Source organism: Sinocyclocheilus rhinocerous, unplaced genomic scaffold (genome assembly GCF_001515625.1).
Source record: "Sinocyclocheilus rhinocerous isolate Xijiao unplaced genomic scaffold, SAMN03320098_v1.1 scaffold1048, whole genome shotgun sequence".
Lineage (NCBI taxonomy): Eukaryota > Metazoa > Chordata > Actinopteri > Cypriniformes > Cyprinidae > Sinocyclocheilus > Sinocyclocheilus rhinocerous.
The window spans coordinates 240,903-257,839 of record NW_015649578.1 but is presented as its reverse complement, the minus strand read 5'-3'; the positions used below and the strand labels follow the sequence as shown (position 1 = coordinate 257,839).

General features: G+C 35.4%; 2 protein-coding genes across 3 annotated transcripts in view; both read right to left on the bottom strand.

Moving 5' to 3' along the window:
- LOC107710790 (mitofusin-2-like) overlaps positions 1–771 on the bottom strand; it is a 34,339-nt gene extending 33,568 nt beyond the window's left edge. The window contains exons 1-2 of one of the 2 annotated variants that reach the window (XM_016515639.1): positions 625–771; positions 417–532 (exon numbers count right to left, since the gene is read on the bottom strand). The gene's annotated coding sequence lies outside the window, so the exon portion shown is untranslated. Of the gene's footprint in view, positions 1–416; positions 599–624 lie in introns of those variants that run through there. The other variant, XM_016515638.1, reaches the window with a different exon arrangement.
- A 3,988-nt stretch (positions 772–4,759) lies between these two features.
- Positions 4,760–16,937, bottom strand: part of LOC107710769 (procollagen-lysine,2-oxoglutarate 5-dioxygenase 1-like) — an 18,112-nt gene continuing 5,934 nt past the window's right edge. The window contains exons 6-21 of the mRNA XM_016515617.1: positions 16,145–16,257; positions 15,901–15,964; positions 15,201–15,298; positions 14,979–15,080; positions 14,046–14,177; positions 11,779–11,900; positions 11,162–11,266; positions 10,746–10,871; positions 10,417–10,558; positions 9,317–9,430; positions 9,135–9,200; positions 8,184–8,288; positions 7,938–8,084; positions 7,126–7,251; positions 5,732–5,733; positions 4,760–4,959 (exon numbers count right to left, since the gene is read on the bottom strand). Coding sequence (XP_016371103.1) covers positions 4,851–4,959; positions 5,732–5,733; positions 7,126–7,251; positions 7,938–8,084; positions 8,184–8,288; positions 9,135–9,200; positions 9,317–9,430; positions 10,417–10,558; positions 10,746–10,871; positions 11,162–11,266; positions 11,779–11,900; positions 14,046–14,177; positions 14,979–15,080; positions 15,201–15,298; positions 15,901–15,964; positions 16,145–16,257 — 1,673 coding nt within the window. The 3' untranslated portion in view covers positions 4,760–4,850. The remainder of the gene's footprint in view (positions 4,960–5,731; positions 5,734–7,125; positions 7,252–7,937; positions 8,085–8,183; positions 8,289–9,134; positions 9,201–9,316; positions 9,431–10,416; positions 10,559–10,745; positions 10,872–11,161; positions 11,267–11,778; positions 11,901–14,045; positions 14,178–14,978; positions 15,081–15,200; positions 15,299–15,900; positions 15,965–16,144; positions 16,258–16,937) is intronic.

Genomic DNA, 16,937 nt, shown 5'->3' with positions numbered 1-16,937 from the left:
CCCCAAAGACATGTTACCCAATCCCATGCGAGTAATACCGAATACGCAAAATGATGGACAAGGGACGCGCGATTCTGATTGGTTAAAATAGAAAAGGGCCCCGCCCCGCCCCTTTACTCTTTCTTGCTGTACTTGCTGTCATAAAGTAAATAGAGAATATTTTATAATATCTATGTATGAATGAATGTATATATATATATATATATATATATATATAAATATATAAACTGGATCAGACGGAATAGGCTAGTCTAACGTAAATGATGTAATCCTACTATCACCTTTCACTTATCTAACGTTAAAAACGTTAAAATATTCCTAAAAAACTGAAGGAGGCAGGGTTAAATTATACACCTGACATGCACAGCTACAGTTTAATATTTATGATTGTATATTTTATAATCAAATATGTTTACCAGCAAGGGCGGAGTGATTATATCTTATAACCGCCCTGAAGCATGTTGATCCAGCGATGTCGTCGTAATGAACTCCCAAAATCCTCTTCTGGAAGAGCAGCTTTCTCCGAAGACAGCTGTTGAAGATCCGTAATAACAACGAAATAAATGTTCACGCACTATTCATCGGACTGTTAGGCATCAAACATGGGCGTGAAAGCAATCTTACAAGAGGCATGAAAGGCTGATGTATGTTTTCGACATCAATATGATGTGTTTTCAGCTTGACGTTTCACACAAATACGCGTTTTCAGCGAAGTATTCCTCATCTGGCTGATAACTCCGCTGTTATGTGGTCGCCATTACTGGTCGCTCCTACCGTTGTCTAGGTGCTTACGTAATCGAAGCGCGACGGTTTTTGTTTGACAAAAGAACGCCTTCAGTCTTCAGGGGCCGCGTTCATATTTTAGGACGGTTTTTTTTAGTGAAATCTGTCTGTTAAAGCTAGGATTTGTACATGACATACAACCAGAAATCCACCGCACACATTCTTGAATTTTAATATTTAATATTGATAGTATCAATATTCAGTGTTGGGGAGTAACTAGTTACATGTAACGGCGTTACGTAATTTAATTACAAAATAAATGTAACTGTAATCAGTTACAGTTACTAAGAAAAAATGTGTAATTAAATTACAGTTACTTATGAAAATGTTAACGATTACAAAGGGGATTACATTTGAATATTTACACACATCCAGATACAGATTTAATTGATTTCTTTCCCAAATTGCACTGACTACTCTGAGACATACGGCCCTATAATTTCCGCGATGCGGAAAACACAGACTGGTTCGTAGAATCCAGTCATAAAAACGGAATTCCTAATATAGCCTAACGCGGACGGAATAGGCCACATTTTGGACGAATAAATCAAGAGTAGGTCAGTACACTTGAATCAAAATGCGATATGGACTAGTGTCTGTGAATATTAAGCCGCAAAAAGACAATATATGAATCCTGCTTTTTGCGTGTCTGTGGAAATCAGGCGCGGACTGGCCATCGGGAGAACCGGGACAATTCCCGGTGGCCTGGCAGCCGATTTGGCCCACTATTTTAATATTATTATTGTATAATTGCCTGCCGAATGTACTAAAGCGATTATTTCCGAATTCGCCATTCGATAGTTAAATCTCTAATAAATCATGAATCGGTTAAGTTAGTTGTAACTGGCAATGCTTCGCCAAACGGTTTGGATCCAGTGGTTCCCAAACCTGTCCTGGAGGACCCCCTGCCCTGCACATTTTGTATGTCTCCCTAATCAGACACACCCAATTAAGTTCTTGCAGTCTCTACTAATGAGCTGATGAGTGGAATCAGGTGTGTTGGGTAAGAGAGACATACAAAAAGTGCAGGGCAGGGGGGCCTCCAGGACAGGTTTGGGAACCACTGGATCAATGCGAGAGATCAGTCATCACTCAAAATACTGTATAAAGGACATCATTATTATCTATTGTAATGTTACAGTAGTAATTTAGCAGACAAATAATCATATTTTATAATAGGTTTAGGGAGAGCTAGGGCAGACAACCACACAACCCTTACGAAAATTAACATGATTTTACTATAAATCCAAAGACAATGGTTACTATTGTTAAACCATGGTAACCACAAATTAACCATGATTTTTGCTACACTAAGCATAGTTTAACCATGGCATTTGTAGTAAAAATAAATACAAACGGTAATCCATTTGCAAAAAAAAAAAAAACACATGCTACTGTACTTTTACAATAATAAAAGCATGGTTAATTTTTGTAAGGGAAAAACATGACTCATGTTCAGTAGGATTTTTCTATAAAGATATTGTAGTGATGTACTAATTTTGACATGTAGGCAATTTAGAAAGTATAGTTTTGTTAAATCTTGAGTATTAAAGTCATGAGAGAGATAGATATCAAGGCAAAATAAAGAGACTGAAAAGAAAAATGGAAGTGAAGGTGCAGTTCAGGAGAGAACTTTTAATTATTTTGCATGTCCCCAACCTAAGCATTTAAACCTTTTTTATCTGAGGCAAATAAACATTCATTAAAAATTTAAAAAAGTAATCACAAGTAATCCGTTAGATTACTTTAATAAAGTAATTGAAAGAGTTACACTACTATTACATTTTAAATAGGGTAACTTGTAATCTGTAACCTATTACATTTCCAAAGTAACCTCCCCGACACTGTCATTATTCAGAGCTGGATAGTAACTGATTGCATGTAATCAGACAGATTCCAAAAATTAAGTACTTGTAATTAGATTCAATTACATTTTAAAATACTCGTAATCAGACTACAGTTACTTTTTATGGATTACATGATTACATATTATTCACACAATAGCAATAAATTATTCATCATTTTTCGATTTTCCCTAATTCCTCTTTTTCATCTTATGTTCCTTTCTAAAATACTGCTTATATACATTCAAAAAAGTTTTCCAGTTTTGTGGAAGACACCGCATTTGATCACTGGATTTGCATCAATGATGAACACAATTTTTATTTGAATTATATTTAACCATGTAGCCTATGTGTTTGGAAGGCTTTTGTCTTACCAAGAGCTTGTAACACTCCAAAGAGAAAGGAAAACTTGAAATCCTTTAAAATGCACAAATTCACAAACTTTTTTTTGTAATTTGATCTTCTTTCACCTAATATATTTACTTGAAGTACCCCTGAGATTTTAAAATATTTTAATAATAAAGTATCGCATTTGCTTGTCCACGTTTGTCTGGTGTTGGTTATGGTCACGTGACATGCAGGTAAACAAATAAAATATTTCTTTTTTTATTACGTGTTTTATTTTGATTTATTTTCAAATTTATTTTCACATTTTTATGATGCAATTAGGCTAATTATTAGCTTTTCATTAAACTCACGAACCTCCTGCAGTTCCATCACAAACTCGTTTGCTAAACCTTGACGTAATGTCATGTTTAGTACGCTTCATGTTGTTAATAACAACGAATGGAATATATTTTCTTCAAATTTGTATTTTTATATCAATATGGTACAGTATTATACTATTAAAAACAATGTGATAAATGAGTTAGGTCAAAAGTAATCAAAAACTAGTCTGATTATATTACCTAAAATGTGTAATGTAATGGAATACGTTACTAACTACAATTTTTGTCATGCAATTTGGAATCAGTAACGCATTACAATTTGTAAATAATCTACCCAGCTCTGACAATATTCTTAGTAATTAAAACAACTGTGAACATCGAAAAGTCACAGGTAGCACGTGACTATGTAACGTATAGATTTACATTTTCTAAAATAACACTCAGAAACATATTAAAGATTAATGTAGAAACGTTAACAGTTCTTTTATTTTAATTATACACTAAAAGTGAAACAAAAACTCCTAATTTAGACCCATACTTGACCAATGAAACTTTCAGGGTAACAAGGCCTGACATTTTGCCAGAAGCTCCCAAGAAAGTGAATATGTTGTTATGCTACATTGATTTCCCCCCCCCTAAATCAGTAAATGCATGGATTATGGTAAGGATTCAGTTTCATAACAGAGCTAAAAACGTATTTTCAGATGATAAATTAAAGAACTCTGCTTTAAAAAAAAAAGTAAAATGGCAGACAACACAGGTACTACTGCTTCTTTTGTGAATACAGCTTAAAAATGATGACAGGATTTCCATTTTTGGGTGACATAATAATTATATACCTTTAACCATTACAATTTTTCTCTTCTTTTTTCTTCCAAAACTCATGACATGACCGATCCATAAACAAAAAATCTCTTAACTAGCAATATTAAGCAGTAAGAAAACAAACCATATGTTAGACTGTTTTCAAACAGCAGCACCAATTGCTTGAGGGGCATCAATAAAGAAAACAACTCCATAAACCTGTGAATGTCAAAGCAAGGACAGATCCATTATTGAAACACATCCACATCATCTGTATGGAATAATCCCTTCAATACATGACAATAAATAAACGAGTGAAATGTCATTGCATATAAGTCACATATTGCATAGTGATCTGTCAAACTGCTTTCGACATTCATCGATCGTTATCAAAAGATGCTTTTACGTAACAAAACATATGGAAAATATATATATACACTGGCATAGTCACAATGTAAGGCACTGTGTCAACATGTTCTTGTTTATTATTTGATTATTCTAGAACAGTGTTTCTCAACCCTGGTCCTGGGCGCCCCCCAGCACTGCACATTTTGGGTGTCTCCCTAATCAAACACACCTGATTCAACTCATTAGCTCATTAAAAGAAACTCCAGGACCTGAAATGTGTGTGTCAGATAAGGGAGACATACAAAATGTGCAGTGTTGGGGGGCGCCCAGGACCAGGGTTGAGAAACACTGTTCTAGAGTCTTCTGAATTCAAAGCAAATTCAAGTTTCCAATACAAAGTAGTTCAAGGGTCCACAAATGAGACAGAGATGTATCTGACCCCCTCTACGGTGGGCAGACCCTCGTGGTAGTGAGTGAGGCGTCCAGGGTGCAGGAGTGCCCAGCCTCGGCGCCTGGTTGGAAAATGTCACGCCCCTTACCATAGCCACCTGCGAGCTTCTGTATAAATATGAAAAGTGATTTCTGTTAAATAAAATATCTCCTTTTGAAGTGGACTTTGAACTTTGTAAAGTTCGTCTGCCTTGGGAAAGCTAGCGTGTCTCCGACATAGTGATAACACTCGTTGCCTTCTCTAGTGCAGCTCAACCAGGTCTCGTCCCATTCGTCGATATTTGTGATATCACAAATCCCAGAAAATATGCATTGTAGTCCAAACGAGTTGTTCGTTGTAGTTTTTGAAAAGTGATTTCTGTTAAATAAAATATCTCCTTTTGAAGTGGACTTTGAACTTTGTAACTTTGCAAATCTTTTTTATGCTCAAACAGCAACATTACAGACTAACTAAAGTTGAAAAAGCATAATAGCACCCCTTTAAAGGTAATTGTTTCACTTTACAAGCACGAAGAAGGTATGGAAGCCCATTTCTGCCACTGAAAAAAAAAAAAAAAGGGTAATTGTGACTTTTTTTTCCCTCACATTTCTGGCTTTTTCCTTGCAATTGTGAATGTAACCTCTCGTAATTCTGACTCTATTCCATATTTTGTCTCGCAATTGGTCGAGATATAAAAATCACAATTCTGAGAAAAAAAGTCTGAATTTCATTTCATTTCAGTTTAAATCTCGCACTTATGACTATTTCACAGAGTTGTGAGTTTATGTCTCACAATTCTGACTTTATAACACGCAATTAGAACTTTATCATGCAAGTCTGACTTTATAACTCACAGCTGCAAGTTAAAATTGAGAGAAAACACAATTCTGAGAAAAAAGTCAAAATTGTGAGATAAAAAGTCACAACTACACTTTTTATTTTTTACTCAGTGGCAGAAACAGGCTTCCACAAAAAGGAGATAATTAGGATACATAGAAAAAAAATTTACAATAATAATTTACATTAAAAAAAATTTTTAACAAAAAAAAAGACCTTCCTAAAAGACCTTCCTGGAAGACCTGTTCATGTTCCAACAGTTGGAATATTTCAGTATCTCCAGGTCTCAAGCTTTCAGGAGAGCTGCAGGTCAAGACATGCTGCTGTGTTACGACATCAACATTTTACAAACCAACAGTTTGCATACGTCACATTTACGATATGAAGTAGCTATATGTTTATAATACTGTAGATTAGGTTCTGTATATAAATAATAATAAATTGCATTAAACTACACTGAAAAAAATTATACTTTATACTTATAAAAATACTTAAATTTGTTACAGCCAAATTTATGTTTTTCTCAAATTATATTTTTTTAATCATTCATTTTTATATATATTTTCTGTCACATCAATGAATTATGAAGGTAATGCTAGCAAGCTGTTGTTTACAAAGTCTGCTCTTTAAGTAAAGCAGCAAAGGCATGGTCTTTATGTACCCTAAGCAAAGGAACTGAAATGCCTCTAAAATAAAATAAGACTTTTTCTCATAAAAAACACAAGAAAAAAAAAAAAAACTTCATTTTAGAATTCGTACTCCCCCCATTAAGTCCCATGCAAAGCATGCAGTACAGTTTCAGGTATTTCAACATTTTAAATAAACTAATTTAAAAGCGAATAATTCAAGTTTAGAAGAGAAACACAGTTTGGTTGTGTAGATCACAAATAATATGACAACAACTAAATCGGACAACTGTGTTTCCTCTTTTTTGCAGTGTACCATACTAAATCAATATTTTCTTTAGACACAAGCCAAAATGTATAATTTTATGTTAAAAGTTAAAACCATATTTTTTTGGCTTTTTACAACTTAATTTCACCACAAACAAAAGCTAAATTAGCTTTAATATAATATTTTAATAACACCAAAAAAATGTATAAAACTCACAATAATTTCTGCACTCAGTAAAGCTAGCCAGTATGTTCTGCACATACTATGAATACTATAAAACACTAATCAAAATACTAAGCAAAATTGTTTTTTTAATTTGTTCTATGGGGAGTGTAATTTGCTTTTAGACAACTGAACGAAACAGTAACAAACCATGATTCACGCTCACCAGGAAAACAAGATTATCGATTAGAACAATATAAAAATGCACTTTAAATAAGACGCTTAACAAAAGGCATTTAACAAAAAGAAAACGGTGTATAGCAGAGCCAAGCATCACAGCCATGTTTTCACTCACCTGATAGTCAATGCCCACTTGATTGAGCGCAATATTGATAGTGAAAGTAGAGGCGTCATGATGTGGTCTTAATGCGGGTTGTTCATCAGGTTTATATCTGACTACAAACGCCAGATCAAACTGAGCCTGCAGGAGACAAACACACACACAGATGCAGTAATCATGCAGCATTCACTGCCCAAAGAAAGATCTCCATTCTGGAACATAACGAAGAATTCTCATAATAAAAGAATTCTGGAGTATCTCAAATATATGGTTTCACTGTAAATATGTCACATTTATGGCAGTGAAATAGATTGTGAATGCTGCTTCGTGTTGACATGCAAAAGTTTAAAAAATTAGGATTCGTAACGTTTTTGAAAGAGTCTTATGCTCACCAAGGCTGCTTTTATTTAATCAAAAATACAGTAAAAATACTAATATTGTGAAATATTATTACAATTTAAAATAGCTGTTTTCTATGGGAATATATTGTAAAATGTAATTTATTTCTGTGATGCAAAGCTGAATTTTCAGCATCATTACTTCTTTATGATCCTTCAGAAATCATTATAATATGCTGATTTGCTGCTCATGTATCATCAATTATTATTGGTTATTATGGTTCTTATTATTATCAATATTGAAAGCAGATTTTGTTAACTTCATATTTTTGAGGAAACCATTTGTTTATGATTCTTATATGAATAGAAAGTTTAGAAGAACAGCATTTATTTGAAATTGAAATCTTTTGTACCATTATAAATGTCTTTACTGTAACTTTAACTTCAGTAATTACTTCTTCGATGTCAGGAGAACAAAGTAAGGCTTACCGTTGTGTAGTACCCTGGATACATTTTCTCAGTGACCGGCGCTGCATAATCCAAAAGGAACTTCTGCCATTCTTTATCGTAGCCCACCTGATTCATGTGGATATCAACAGTGGGGACATTTTCATATCCGCCTAGGATCCTTTTGTCCTAAAAGCAAAAGAAATCGTAATCATGCTCAAATAGATTGTAAGGTAAGGCAAAATAGCATTGGGATGAAACAGAAAAACAACAGCAACAACAACATACCACATTTCTACCTCCTGACCACTGGCCAAAATGTTCCATCTCTTCAATGAGATGTTTGCAGGCCACGTCGGTGAAAACAGGGAACCAGTACACATCAGGGCACGGCTACACAGAGAATTACAAAGAAGTTTTACATTATAATGACTTTACCAATGACTCAAAAGCATTTGTTGTGCTTGCCATCGCTGTTACTATCGCTCCTCTTTAGGTTTGGCGATGTAAACAAACTCTAAACCTAAGTTTTAAATACCATTGAAGGAGGGACCTGAGTCATTTCTAAGAGATTGGGGATGCTCTCTTTTTACTTGGGCCAGGATGCAGTCATCTAAAAACCACACAGTACCATGTAGCAAAATGCTTAAAACAACAGATCACCTCTGTAACCTCAAAGAAGCACCCTGACAACCAAATACAACACTTTAGCATTACGGCAGCGAGTTTTGTCCTGATGCTCACCATTTATAAAAACAGTAATACTGTGAAATAATATTACAATTTAAGACAACAGTTTTCTACTGTAATATATTGTAAAATGTAATTTATTCCTGTGAGCAAAGCTGAATTTTCAGCATCAGTGTCACATGATCTTTCAGAAATCATTCTAATATGCTGATTTGCTGCTCAAGAAACCTTTTTTTTTATTATCAATGTTGAAAACAGTTCTGCTTAATATTTATTATATATGATTATTTGATGAACAGAAAGTTCACATTTGAAATAGAAATATTGTGTAACACTATAAAAGTCTTTACTGTCACTTTTGATTAATTTAATGCATCTTTGCTGAACAAAAGTATAAATTTCTTTAAAAAATTGCTGAAGCTTTTGAAAGGTAGAATAGTTTATATATTCTCAAAGACAGGACTATAATCTTATACAGTATGTAGTATTACAAACTAACTATAATCTTCAGAAAATTCTGCTATTATAATGATTTAGGTGAATACTCACCATTTCTATAAGACCATCTCTCAAAACTTTGGAATAATTCTCATGAATGTATCTTTCCTCCCATTCCTGTTCCAGAGAAAAAAATGAAAGAACAATAAGGCAAAAACAACGAGTAAACTAACAATAAAGCATTAATGCCTTGTATAATATTCAATTAAATGTTGCTGTGATTTTTATCTTACCACAGGGTTTTCAAAGATCTGCCAGAGATCATTGTGCAAGTGGTTTGTCTGGTAATTTTCAGTCGATAAAACTCGACCGAAAGTGTGCATATTTGTTACGAACATGAAGACACCCTAGGATTGGAAAAAAAAAAAGAAGATACATTTCATATATATATGTATATGTATATATATGTGTATATGTATATGTGTGTGTGTATATATGTGTGTGTGTGTATATGTGTATGTGTGTATATATGTGTGTGTGTGTATATATGTGTGTGTGTGTATATATGTGTGTGTGTAAGGAAAAACCATGCATTAAGAGCCGGGGGTGAAAACTTTTGAACAGAATGGAGATGTGTACATTTTTCTTATTTTGCCTAAATATCATCTTTTTTTCTTTTAGTACTGCCCTTCAGAGGCTACAGAAGATTAGTTACATGTTTCTCAGAAGACAAAATAAGTCAAATTTACCCTGATCTTCAAATTCAAAAGGTTTTCACTCGCGGCTCTTAATGCATGGTTTTTCCTTCTTGAGCATCAGTGAGCATATGAACCTTCATACCCCTTGCAGAATATGCAAATATGTTAATAATTTTAACAAAATAAGAGAGCTCATGAAAATTGCATGTTATTTTTTATTTAGTACTGTCCTGAATAAGCTATTTCACATAACAGATGTTTATATACACCACAAGAAAATTTATAAAAATGACCCCGTTCAAAAGTTTACAAATCTTAATACTGTGTGTCGTTTCCTGGATGATCCATGACTGTTTTTATGTTTTGTGATAGTTGTTCATGAGTCCTGCGTTGGTTCTGAACAGTTCAACTGCCTGCTGTTCTTCAGAAAAATCCCCCAGCTCCTGCACATTTGTCCTCAGTGTGAAAAGATGGATCTCAAAATCATACAGTCACTGCTGGAAAAGGTTCAAATATGCAGAAGATGCTGGAAAACCAAAGAATGTGCAGGAGCTGGGGGATTTTTTTGGGGGGGAACTGCTCAGGACCAAGGCAGGACTCAAGAACAACTATCACAAAACCGACGACATTGACTGTGAATACAGTTGGTTTGAATGTATTTTATTTCTTCTGGTGATTTGAGTGTAATGTCTGACCTTGTTTCGAACTTTGGAGCAGAAGGCCATATCCGGATCAAGCGTTGCAGATTCAAACAGGTCAGGATCTTTGAGATCAGTCCTCAATGTATCGGCTTTTATCAGGAATATGTGAGAGACGTATGGCACATTCCACAAACCCCTGTGGAGGCACCGGAGAACAGTCACATGTTTGCCATTTGCCCCAGTTTGATGCATTTCAAAGACTGCTTCATATTTTTAGAGCAGTGAAATACACTCAACATACCAGACCTCCTTCCAACAACAATATCTCTGTGGATTCTCAGTGATTTCACAGAACAAATGAAACGAACTAAACACCAACTTACATGCGGCGTCCTTTAACTATGTCCATGTAATCCTCTGACCTGGCGTAGTACCCGTCGGCACTGAGCGCACCCCAGAAGTTTGTCCACAGACGCCCGGGTTTGGTCATCATTGGTGCAATGAAAGGCCTGTGAGGTTCATAAAAACAATGATTAGAATCAAAGAAAAAAGGCTTTGAAGGCATCAATATCAGGCATCCTCCACAGGTTTGCATGGCAAGTACATTATTGTACGTGCAATATTTGTGCATGCTTACAAACAGATGCTATCCATACAGGTTCATTATTTCAAAACCTGAAATATATCTTTAAAGCCATTACTATATTTCAATAGGGGACATGAACTCAACAAAGAAAACATATTTGCCTTCATTTGTCAAGTACTTTCATTTCTTCCCAAGTCTTACTACTTCACTTACTTATTGAGCTCAATTAAGATTCTAAGCATGTCTTCATTCTTTAAAACCACGTCCACATCTATGCTGAAGAAGTATTCACAATCAATGTCGTCTCGACACATATCGCTGCAACGAAAAAGAAAAAAAGAAATCAATGGAATATTCAAAGCATAGAGGAGCCATTCAAGTTTTTTCTTCTTCCGTTTTTAAAAAAATCTCTGTCCACATGAAAACGCAAATGCATGCTATGAAGCACTGTCAAGAGCATGCCAAACCAACAGGTGGCGATATAATCTCAACCGTAAAGCCATGTTGGCCAATTAGAAGCCTGAAAAAGTCTCCAGTAGGCGGAGATAACAGCGCAGGCACCGACGTCACAAGCCAAAAACTCCGGTTTCGCTGTCTACACGATAACACTGCAACCGGAGTTTTTGAAAATCTTCACCCTGGCAGGCGTTTTCAAAAATGTCCAGTTTCAGTGACCTGGTGCTGCGTTTGCGTGTGGACGAACGGCCAAACTGCGTAGAAAAAGCTGCGGTTTTAAAAATAACTGCGTTCGTGTGGACAGGGCCTATGTTCACCAGTTATGGACGTTGAAGTATTAAAAAATAACTATTGTATTTAAAAAGGCCACTCACAAGCCAATATTACGTGAGGTCACAGGATCTATATCCTCCTCTGGTCCAATCAGCTTCACACCCTGGTATTCAGACTCGTGATACTCCAGAAATGTGCGTATGTGTGGTTCGTGATGTAATTCCTGCAAAAGACATGAATCAAAAGGATTGTCCTTCACGGTATATACTGAACATAAAAAAAAAAACATCCATGAAGAATTACAGTAATGAACATCAATGTAGGCGATTCATTAATATATACAAGGTCCATGTGAATCTAATCTGATCCGCCTTTAATGAAGACCCAACTTATGAAAAGACACTCAACAGGACAGGCGTATCAGTTCCCTAATACTGATCTTAGATAGATAGATGTCTATATAATAATAAATAAGGACTGTCACCATTTTAAGAACTTAATTGGTAACACTTTACAATAAGGTCCCATTTATTAAAGAGGTCATATGATGCGTTTGCATGTTTTCCTTTTACTTTAGTGTGTTTTGTAGCTGTTTGTGCATGTATAAGATCGGCAAAGTTACAGAGCTCAAAGTCTCCCACAAAAGGAATTTTTCTGTCTAAAAGAGAAGGCTGATCCAGATCGGCCGAAAACGCCTCACATATCTAAGTCACTATGTGGACATATTTGCATAATACCACCCAAATGGATACGCAAAGCAAGAAGGCGTGGTTTCAGGTATCACAGTACTGTTGTTGCCGCCATGCCGTGGAGACGCTTTGTGTTTCTATGCGGAAGCAAAAGCACTTTTTTGGCCTTTCCGAAAGTGGACGCAATTAGGAGTCAGTGGTTAACATTTATTTACAACACTGTTCCAGAACAGTACAACCCAAATGTTCGAGTGTGAGCAGCAAAGTTTCCTGAACCTGGGAGAGCACAAGGCCGGCTGTGCAGAAAGGCTGTTTCTAAAATATGGGGCAATTCCAACTTTGCTCGGACAATCTGGCGCTTCTGAATCAGAGCCCGTAAGTAAGTTTTATAATTTGCTATTGACTGTTCAAATGCTGAGTTTGGTGAAGTGTAGAGTAATGCTTACTGTTTGTCGTTCTTACGATCACAAATGCAGACAGAGATGGATTTATGTTTACAAACGTAGTATCCTCTGTTCTCTGAATATAACTGGCGGCGAAAAGACGACAAACATGATTCACTACATGTTCTGCGTCACACTGGACGCTCGAGTAGAGCCTGTTGTGATATAGTAAAACTGACGGCATTATTAACTGTTCTTATCATTGCTTTGGAAGCTAAAGCTCATGATTATGGTAAGGGGCATTACATTTCCAACACACGCTTGAGATGTTCGGCCAATGACAACGCACTGGGTCAGCTGGCCAATCAGAGCACACTGCGCTTTTGGAAGGAGGGGCTTTGTAGAAATCGACACATTTTTTTCAACAAATCCTAGACGGCCACCGGGACAAGACCACAGGAACCAGTTGAGTCCTCTGCACAATCTGACTTTGCTGCAGCCTGGAATTGAACTGCTGGTTTCGTCTGGTCAGAGGAGAGCTGGCCCCCGACTGAGCCTGGTTTTTCCCAACGTTTTTTCTTCCTTCTGTCACCGATGGAGTTTTGGTTCCTTGCCGCTGTCGCCTCTGGCTTGCTTAGTTGGGGACACTTAATTTCCAGCGATATCGTCGACTTGATTGCACAGATACTATTTAAACTGAACTGAGCTGGATGATGACATCACTGAATTCAATGATGAACTGCCTTTAACTGAACATTGAGTGTTTACTATTGTCATTTTGTATTATTGACACTGTTTTCCTATTTAATGCTGCAAAGTTGCTTTGACACAATCTGTATTGTTAAAAGCGCTATATAAATAAAGGTGACTTGACTTGACATTTTAGAACGACTGTGCATAGAGGATCTGCAATAATGAACAGTACGTGAAAAATAATGCATTTTTTGAACATTAAAGCTTGCTAACATATTCTATTACACCCAATACACAAAATCATGAGTTTTGAAAATAGCATCATATGACCCCTTTAACATTTGCAAATGCATTAGCTAACGTGAACTAACATTTATTTTTGTTAATGTTAGTTAGTAAAAATATAATTGTTCATTGTTTATTCATGTTAAAAATGTATAAGTAAAAATTTAACTTACCATAGATGCTGTTCAAGTATTGTTCATTGTAAATTCGTGTTAACTGATGTAGTTAACAAATGTTAACAATGAAACCTTATTGCAAAGTATTACCACTTAACTGTTAAAAATGCACAGAATTATAAATCTGAACATAATGGTTTACCTGATTATAGATGAATAATCGGAGGCGGTTTTTGGGGTATTTGAGGTTAAGCAAGCGCTCAAAGAACACAGTGACGAAGGGTGTGGGCTGCTGGATGAAGATCCCAATGACCACCACAGGATATTCACTCTCCTGCAGACAAAAAACAGCCAAACCATTCATAAACCAAGCAATTATTTAGCTGAAGCTTCATTTCAATTGAAATGTATGTTTAGCTGCCTAAGGAAGTGTCTATGAATGCTTATGGTGCAAACAGTGAAAATGTGCAGTAATTAGACTTTTATTGGTGTAAATTAATGTAGTCACGTTCATAAAGTTCTATATTATTTTGTGTATTATAAAAAAAAAATGATTTTAATAATTAAAAAATGTGTATTGGTTTAATGCAATGTATTGTATGTGAACAGTGAACACTGAATTGAATTTCAGCTTTTTATTTCAATTTTAGATTTGTTTATTTATTTATTTAATATGTCTGAATCAGCCTGACTAAAGTAGGTCATTTTTAAGGGTCACATCAGGTATAAACAGCTCCTTCGGGTAATAACTACACACTGTCAATCTTTACATTGTTATCATGAATATTTAATAATCAAGATGTATGGAGCCCTGCACATGCCATGCAGAGAAAGAAATAGGTATTGAGGCCATAAATTAAAAATTTGTTCCCACAACTTAATAATTTGAGGCCACATTTTTTCTGTTTGGTTTGGTTACTAATTAATTAGTCATGGGAACTAATTCTTAATTTGTGGCCACAATATCTTGCTTTTTCCCCCTTCATGCTCCGTAAAAGTGGATTTGACTAAAGTTATTTAATAAAACAATCTATACTATAAATCTAAACACAACAGTTCCTTTATAAATGGTTTTCATGATTAATTTTAATTTAAAAAAATTACTGATGGTAAAAATAGTAAACGTAAGGCCCACCTGGAGTCCAGAAAGAGGTCGCAGACCCTCGTTACATAATGTGCAGCCGGTCTCAAACATCCACAGATGTGGGATATAGTTCCCTAGGTAGTTTATCTGAAGCTGAAAGAAACAGCATTTATTTTTTATTATTATTATTAAACTGAACAAGACAGAACGCTATAGAAAAGATCTTACTTTTACATTACAGTTATTTGGATCATAACACTAAAATAGTTTTACTTTGGTGGGTCCGTTGCCATGGATAATAACGGGTAGAGTGTTGTAAAGCACATTTCTGGCTCGCACGCGTCCATCTTCAAACTTCAGCACGACCTCATCTGTTCATGCAATTAAAAAAAATAATAAATTATCATTAATATTCTGATTAAAATTTGACAATCATTCACTTGCAGCTGAATTCTGTTTGAATCGTTGTGTAGTTATATGATCAGTTAAATGTCCATAAATATCCACTGGCCCATTCATAAAGGATTTCCTCCATAAATGTTTAAATGAATCTCCCTTGGGCATCTGTAATGGATACCTCTGATCCAGAAAGAGAAAGGAAGCTTTTTAAACCACCTAAAGTCGCTCTCCTCCCACAATCTGGCAGTGAGTCAAAACTACAGCTGCCAGGCGAGCAGAACGCAGCTTTAAACTCAAATAAAAGACTTCAGTCCACGTGAAACCAATCAGCATTTGAGACCCTCAGCAAAGCATTGCATTAGCGATTCCTCATTAAACTGAAAGGTTACAGAAAGAGGAAACATCCCAGCAGGTATCAGAGAGCGAGAACTGTACTGACGCTGCACCATTAAAAGGGATGTTTTTCTTCAGAGAGCTGATGCTAGGGAGAAATTTGCAGAAGCCTCCTTAAAGTTTAATCTCCAACAGCTGTATTTCTAAAGCGGGCTGTAAGAACACAAAACGATACACTTACCAAGAGCTCCGTGAAGATTCTGGAACAGTCTGCACTTGTTGTCCAGAGTTATATTTATAGACTTCTAAAGAGGAAATGACAGGGAAGAAAATGTCAAAACGCAGTGTAAACACATTTAATGTGTCATTACTGAAAACTGTGAACTTGAATGTGCATTCTGAGAACAGGGCAACATATCTTAAAACAGAGCAATAAAGTTTTAGGAAACCACGCTATGCCCAACAAACTATAGCCAAACACTCACTCGTTTCTCCGGGTTGATATATAGCTTGGTGAAAAAGAGTTGGTCACTGTCACTATCTGCTCCTGACCAGTCCGAAAGCATCTGTTTAAGATTGGGTGCATAGCCAATGAAGCCTAGAAAAAAAGAAAACATCCAGCGTAACAATGGAAAAAGCCTATAAATAAACAGACGCATATTATTATTATTATCTGGTTTAGGTGTGTACTTGGATGATTTAAACTTTGAATTATTAGTCATGAAAAGAAGGAAGAGAGTGGATTTTCAGAGAGGCCACAGATGGCAATAATGACAGTAAAGTATTCTCTGATTATATGCAAGTATGAGAAAAATGAGTGATTGTGAGAAAGGAAATTAAAAAAGGAAGTCGTCTTAGTAAAGCAGTTCCTAGTAAATGTAGCCTAACTCTCTACAAAGACAAGAATATGAGCTCTTCGCAATTACATTCAACCGCTGAATTATAAGGTTAAAAGTGATTATTTCAGTTGGTGGTATGCTTGGTTATAGCTACTGTATAATGAATTACAAGATATTATTACATGCATTGGTTTGCTTCCATTCTATTCTATGCCCCATTGCCTCCAAAACTGAAGCATTCATCCACTGTTAAAATAATAATTTTATAATTGCTGAATTTAGGGCTTTAAAATAAACAAAAACCCAAGTATAACACCTACTGTAATCGACAAAATAAAGTATAATTGTATATACAACACAGTTCTAATTGTAATGAATTCTTTTGTTTTGTTTTGAAGACATTTTATTGAATGAGAATGGTAAAATTTTTATGATAATA